Source organism: Olea europaea, unplaced genomic scaffold (genome assembly GCF_002742605.1).
Source record: "Olea europaea var. sylvestris unplaced genomic scaffold, O_europaea_v1 scaffold2164, whole genome shotgun sequence".
Classification (NCBI taxonomy): domain Eukaryota; kingdom Viridiplantae; phylum Streptophyta; class Magnoliopsida; order Lamiales; family Oleaceae; genus Olea; species Olea europaea.
Window position 1 is genome coordinate 19423 of NW_019239631.1, and position 8019 is coordinate 27441.

Genomic DNA, 8019 nt, shown 5'->3' on the forward strand with positions numbered 1-8019 from the left:
TATTAATCCTTAATTATGATTAGGCTAAACTTTGGTCAATCCCTATGTAATTATAAAAACGGTTTAAGCTTATCATTAATAACCCAATTCCTTCTTTTCCTAGCGGTGTACGTGTATTTGTTTAACTAGAAAATCATTATTTTTACAAAATCCTAATACTACTAATTAAACTCAACCTTATCCAAACCAACTCATAGTACACGGCTCCTCTACTCCAGTTAAACCAAAATTTAATTGTGTTTGTTGATTTCAACTATAAATATTACATGTATCCCATTATTCCACCATAAAAAAAAAAAATTATATGGCAGAGAGAAATTTATAAAATCGGCAGCCAAGTTAGAAAGAAAGAAAGATTTAGACGTGCTACCATATTATTTTGTTTCAAGAGATTCATCTGATCTAACTGTTGGGAATCTACTTATACATGCACAGCGGAATTTAAAATATATTTCGATTCCCATCCAATAGATCTCATTGTGTTTGGTTAGGAATTGTGATAGGATTGTACCTTTTCCAGATCTGCAATCCTTTTGCTTTTCTTTTGTTCCACAACTTTGATTCGCCACCACAGCTGTCCAATTGTCCAGCCTCCAACGGTGATCCACACAGAGAATTTGATTGCAGCCTCTAGGGTTTTCTCTTGTGCTAGCAAGAATAATGAAAACCTTAATGGACCTCAAACCCTAGTTATGTATTTATATAAACCCAAATAGGCTCGGCCCGGTCCGGCCCAATAATTAATTAATCCAATTAATTAAACCCGGTCCGTGAATTAATTAATCCAATTAATTAATTCGAAAATATAAATAACAAATCCAATTAATTAATTTATCCAACGATTGTTAAATTAATCAATTGGCAATTTGCAATCTTCCAATTCTCTTTTGTGTGTGACCCATTAGGTTCCCGACCACGATGCCTAACGACGTGAAATATTATTTTGATCTAATCAAAATTGATAAATTAAAACACCCCTTTTAATTTATCGTCAATTCACATTCGCCGTCCCTGATTGACATCTAGCAATGTGTCAGGGCAATACATGTGACGGGAAATGTCACGTGGTATGACAAAACCAAATTCGTTCGTTTACCGTGAAACTATAATCCCTTCGTCAATATGATCCGATCAATTACGAGATATGGAATTGTGTCAATCTCGATTATCGATCATATCTTTCACTCTACTATTAAGTCAATATAAATCGAAAACTCCTTTTCGACTTATGTGTACACCTTGGCCAAGGATTTGATCATTGACTTAATTGAATGAAACGCAGATCATAATCTCCTACTATCTAAGAGTGACGAATCCTTTATTGATCAATCACAACCTTCATACGATTCTTGACGTACCCGAACGATGTCGTATTAGCGGCCCTTTTCAGAGCAACATCCAACACCGCCAAAGTATGACTGTCCTCATATAAGGTACCATGACGACCTCAAGTCAAAGGACCAATTTCACTACCGAACGTTAGAGATTAACCACCGACACTCAGATAGTTATCCATGTGGAATCTCTCGACGGGTCTCCAATGTTTTGTTCTATAACAAACATCCACGTGTTCATTTAAGTGTCACCACACTTTAACTTGTGAGATCAGCAACTTACTTCACAAGTAAGAAATGCCACACGTGATGGTCTATCCGTAATAACGATATCCGTATCTCGTTATTACTTACGACCACGGATGATTTAAGATTCAATCAGATGTAATTTGTATCTCACAATCACAACTCCTTGTGATTAATAAATTACAAATATTTGAATCCACGGACTCTATTATTTATTTAATTGTCTATTAATTAAATAATAGATCTGCCATTTAATTGCATTAATTATATATAAAAGTATTTATGTCCAAAGTCGATTGGACCTAGGGCATAATACTTACACTAACGAGGTAAGATATATATGTGCAAGTTGTTTTCGTTTCTATATGCTTTTATATGCAATTAAATGTGTATGGATTGCTAGTGGACATTCGGGTTCTATATAAAGAGAAATGAAATCCTACGAGATATAAGAAGACCTAAGATGGGTATGTCGCTTGGTCACCGATATACTTCATAAGAGCAGAGTGGTATGAAATGTAGATTTTATTGTTATATATCTGCATATGGAAACTGTACGTATTTTACTGGGTATTTTTGAATACTCACTCTTACAAATTTTTACAGGTTATTTCGGGTCGATTGAAATTATAGAGGGGCGGTGATACAGGCTGTCAAGTGGATCAAATGAAAGGAAAAAGAAATAAGTTTGCCGTCTTTAAATTTACCAATTGCTTTAATTTTTTTCCAAACGTGTTATTTGAGTTAATTAGGAGTTTATGTTATGTTTAGATGAAATTTTCATATTTTAAATTTAGATTTATAAATTTTGCAATTATTTTTTAATAAAAAATTTTATTTTTATAGTTCCGCACTTAAAATAAAGAAAAATGAGTTTTTCGTTATATTCCGAAGTTTATAGAAAATTGGGGTGTTACAAGAGGCATTATTGGAAACTAATGCCAATGAAATAATGGACCATTTCCAAAAGGTAAACACCAATTACTAACATCCTCTAGCATTAGTTTTTTCGAAGCACCAAAATACAATAGTAAAATGCATTTTATCTATCACAGAACCCAGATGGAGAGCTGAACAATGTTATGAAAACCAGTAGTGAAAGAGAGTTGCCATTCTATATAAAAGTGACACAAAAAAAAAACAAAATCCACCCGATTACCGCTATGAATTCATCTTCGTCTTCAACTCTCTACCCACCATCACTGATGTAAATTCCTCACCCGCAACCATTGAAATAGATCCTTCAAATGCTATAAGTGATGTCAAGAATGCAACTGAGATGAACAAGAGTTCAGATAAGAAAAACACAAAAGGGAAAAACAAAGTATGTAACACTGACACTGAAGTTCTTAAATACATCGAAGTAACGATTGCAATCTTTGCAAAGAGGCCTCTCCTCCAAGCACTAGATGAAACTACTGAAACAGACTCGAAGTCAAAAAAGAAGAGTAACACAACCTCTGAATCTGATCACTAGACCAATGTCCTTGACTTGGAAGAAAAAGCCAGTCATAAAATAATTACAATAGTTTTGTGACAATAGGCAGTTATATATAATATCCCTAAGGCTACTTTATCTGCCTATGTGTAGGATCTTAAGCCTTAGTCTTTTGGTAAAGTCTACTTGTGCAATTGCTACTAATAATATTTAAACTTCTTTTATTATCATTAAGAAATAGTCTTCAATGCTTCATTATTTGGTGTGGATTTTGTTCAACTTTTCTCTTTAATTTAAGATTGGATGAATTATCATTGTACCAGTATATTATGGATTTAAGTTTTCTTCTGAAAAATGTTTTCCCCATTACTACAGTTTGACATTCACTGATTTAGTAATGCCATTTTTTCTCTTTATGATGGTTGTATCCTTTTCACTTACAAGGTACTTGTTTCTTCATGAAAAAACAGTTACACTTGCTTTACATTTGTGTCATAGCTTTATTCTAGCATGTGCATGTAAATAATAATTGCGATCTTGTCTTATCATCCTCCTTTACTAAGTAAAAGCAAATAATGTCATTTATATGAGTTTTAGGTAACTCAATCTTTTTACATTGTTCCATGGAATTTCAACTGGAAATCATTTTCTTACATTCATTTGCGTTATTGGATATACTATCTCCAAAATACAACAGGTATTATGTTTCTTTTGTGAATGAAGTCTACGAATGCTCTTAATATTCCTATGTATACAATCTTATACTCTTTTTCCCAGATTTTCTCTTGCATTTCAACATAACTTTTTGAATAAAATGTTACTCAAGATATATGGTGATTTGGCTGAATTCATAAGAGTATGCAGTTAATGGATACATCAATAATAGCTTTGGAAAACATTATCAAAACTGCTTTAGATTGATTAATTATCTATTGATGTCCCCTGAGCATAAGAAATTATTTTTAGAATGCACATTGGATTTTCATTAACATTCAACACGTTAACATTACTTTAAAAATAATACAGCCCATGCTTTGCACAGGCTAAAAACTAGTATCATAAAAAAGTGATGAAAAAGTGATGCATTTTTTAATCCGAGTTTATAAAGGCTTCAGTTTAATTTTTAAGTTTAAATGGCCTCAAGTTATGATAAAAAGTCCTACATACCCTTGATTTTGAAAAGTAGGGTGCAATTAAATGATACTATCTTATAATGAAGGATTATAATGATTGTATAGGGCCCGCAAGCCCCCAACATATAAGGGAGTGCCAAGTAGTACAAGGTCCATGTAGTCCCGTACACCTAGCATGGTTCTTTTATGAAGAGCAAAAAACAATACTATATCAAGTGTTGAATAGCCAAAAATTACGCTATGCCATTTTGAAATCCAAATTTTAAGAAATGATTCGTTTAGAAAAAAGTTATATAAATCAAACAAAATGTTAAAATAAGTATAAATATGAGAAATTAGAGCTTATGTAAGTTATTAAAGAAAAGAGACGTAACGACGATATTTAATTGATGGTGTTCACAAAAATAAAATAATACAATAATTGATCACTTTTCAAAGTATAGTAGTAAAGGGAAGAAATTAGAAGTTTGTTGTAGCAATTATACCATAATTGATAACCATGTAATCGCTTAATCGTTATGTAACACCCTGTAAACTAAAATGATTAAACGAGAGTTAAAGTAATGTCTTTAGAGATTTAACAACTCATCAAAGTCCTGCTTTGATACCATGATAAAGAAATGACACTTGGAACAATATTGTAGAGAGTACAAAGTATTATTACTGACATGACTAAACTATAAAACATATAGCTCGACTCGGATCATATTAAAATAATGCTATCTAATTTCAATGGTGTTGAACATCAGTTTAGGTGTCAACATATACTATTAAGCGAGACATAATTCCTTGTATTTATCTGGACCTATAATTTAATGTAATTAATATTGTCACTGTTGTTAAATACCAATAATATTAAATAGCATTACTCATCATATTAAGATAATCTATGCAAAATAAGTCCTATAAGAAACAATCTTTCTAATGTACAAATTCAAGGAAGCAAGATGGCTATTTATTTTATACCATTATTAGCAACACTACAATCCTGTAAAATTAACCCAATAAATACAAATCAAGTTTGTCCAATGCTCGAAGACATTGGCCTAATTTGATAACAAAGCCACTTTTCTGGTAGGGTGGGACTGATCAATCAAATTTATGTACTTAGACCACTTCAAATCTCTTCATATAGCTAAATTCCAGCCCTCCGAGGCATAGTTCAATGGTGCAAAGGATGGAAGTGAAGTTATCTCACGCCTTGCTGGCAACCGCAGTGTGGGAGTTTGATTCCTAAGACATGAAATTGACTTCTTGTAGGCGCAATGTACAGACAGTTCTTGTTCGCTGACTTGTTGGGGCACATCCCGCGATTTACTTCCCTCACAAAACTCTAGGGGCGGGATAGTCGGAGCCCTCAAGGTTGGGTTTCAACATTTTTTAAATAGCTAAATTCCAATCAAAAGCACTAGTGACTCCCTTCCATTATCTCTCCTAATGTTTATTAGCTCGAAAGAAACTGCATCACAAGTTTAGTGACCATGTATGAAATTTACCCCAATTTAAACTAAATCCCGGGATCTAAATAAAGTAATACTAAGTAGTGGTCATGACCAATTTAAGTGACGTAATAGAATTGCGATTTTAATTTAAATCAAAGTAACAATTAATTTTAATCACATATTTCATATAATCCACATTTTTTTTTCAACTGCACATTTCATTAACTTTTATCAAAATTTTAATCCCATCAAATAACAGCTTAATGTATTGAAGAAAAACTAAGACGTCGATTATCACTTAAATTGGCGATGAACACCACTCCAATAAATAGCATTATTTGTCTAAATATCTCAAAGTTTTAACTAATTCATCCTAGTCCTAACTCAGAGAGAGAGAGAGAGAGAGAGAGCGAGAGCGAGCTACTAGGCTCTCTATTTCTGCTTTTGCATAAAGCTTATGATTTTCTTCCATTTTACCCCGGCCCTATCTATCTGGTGAAAATTAAAGTCAATTCAAATAATCTCCAGGCAACATCTTTTCAAGGGAGATTTCCGACAACAATTTGAAGGACCGCCTTTTATTTAAAGAACCTTCTTTACTTCTAACTAACAACATATTTGCACTGAAATATATTTCAAATCACACATTTGTCACTTTACCTCCTCAAATTTATTTAAACATTGTGATTCGTTAACGTCGAGTCAGATATCAAGCAAACTAGTTAGTCTTCATTTCTTACAATCATATATCTTCTCGCATAATACAAGTTTGGAATTAAAATGAGTTTAGGCTGACGTAGTAATTTACCGACAAAGAAACGAAACGATGAGTGGGTGGAGGGTTTTGGTAGATTTAAATGATACACGGACGATTTTTATTTTTTATTTTTTTCCCAACTATTAAAACTTTTAGATCTTGTAGTTCGTCTGTGTAACAATAAGTATATATGCAAAAATGAAATAAATTACTTTCTCGGAGAGATGGAAGGAATGAATTCGGAGCCTAACATGCAATTAATCCCAGGCAAGTTGATCCATAGAATTGACATTACAATAAACTCCAGAAGGCAATAGTGCAGAATCAACAAAATCAAAATCAAAGCAAGTGCTGTCAAATGTATTCCCGCCCACATTCTGCAGATGATCACTACGGTTTAGCTCGTTTATATTCTGTTCCTGCTGCGGTGCCATTACGATATGATCATCTGTTTTTTGTTGTTCAAATGGGAATTCAATGCCGCCAGCGTCCCACATGCAACTCTCATTTAGGGTTCCAAATCCAGAAGAGGACATGACATTGCTACTTTCCACTGAAGAACAGTTAGCAAACCCCAAAGCCGAGAGATCACTTTGACTAATTCTTTGTTGAGTGCCAAGAAGCATAGAACTGTTTTGATATTGATCAGAGCCGCCAGTATACTGAATGGTGTTATTATGATCATATTGTGGAATGTTAATACGAGGCAATAGAGTTGCAAGATCAGATGCTGATGCAGTTTTTGATGAAGTCTCCATAGTAAAAGCCGGCGTTTCTTGTTGAAAAGAGTTGCTCGCATTGATGTTGTTTTTTAGTACCTTGGTTTGGTTAGAAGAGAGGAGAAGATTGTGAGTGTTGGGATCTAAGCCTTGAGCAATAAGCTTTTTCTTAATGCAAGAATTCCAGAAATTCTTCACTTCATTATCAGTCCTTCCAGGCAAATGTTTGGCTATTTGAGCCCATCGATTGCCTAAAATTCTATGCACATCAATGATCGTTCTCTCCTCTTGCTCGGTGAAAGAACCCCGTTTGAGATCCGGCCTCAAGTAATTTATCCACCGCAATCTGCAACTCTTTCCGCACCTTTGTAGCCCTAGATACCAAAGAAGAGTGGGAATATTATGTATAAAGGATCATCAAAAACTTAATAGATAATTAAATAACTTACCTGCTAGTTTAGGAACAGAACTCCAACAGCCATGGCCATGGACAGTGATATGCTTGACAAGCTTATCGTCTTCTTCTGGTGACCAAAGTCCTCTCTTAACTTTCTGTTTGCTGCAACAGTGATGCCCCATGTCTCCCTCACCTGCCCTCAACACCAGTGTCAGCTACCTATATATCCATGGTGTGGCTACTTAATTTTATTTTCATCTCCAATTAACAAATCTTTTTTTCCTTTTTCTCTCTCACGGAGAGCTGTTTTTTCAAATATTAGCTATGTTATACATGCTTGATATAGGTGAAGTGTACGTCATTTTATAACTTATATTATATAAGCCAACATAGAGCAGCTTTCTAAGAAGAATGCTTGTATTGGCAGCTTCATTTGTACTCTTCTTTCTCTGCTTACTTAAATATATAAAGATAAAGAAACGTATCCCTTTCATGCACCCATTAATTATATATTCTTTACAGTTTCTTGTGGTAAATATCATTTCCATTAATC

The 8019-nt window shown here is 33.7% G+C and overlaps 1 protein-coding gene across 1 annotated transcript; it reads right to left on the reverse strand.

Annotated features, from left to right (window-relative positions):
- Positions 1 to 6575: 6575 nt before the first annotated feature.
- On the reverse strand, positions 6576 to 7795 carry LOC111380559 (transcription factor MYB86-like). Its single transcript, XM_023004162.1, has 2 exons — positions 7519 to 7795; positions 6576 to 7443 (listed from the first exon to the last, which is right to left on the reverse strand). The coding sequence occupies exons 1-2, from the start codon at positions 7646 to 7648 to the stop codon at positions 6608 to 6610; spliced, it is 966 nt and encodes a 321-aa protein (XP_022859930.1). The 5' UTR covers positions 7649 to 7795; the 3' UTR covers positions 6576 to 6607.
- Positions 7796 to 8019: the final 224 nt, after the last annotated feature.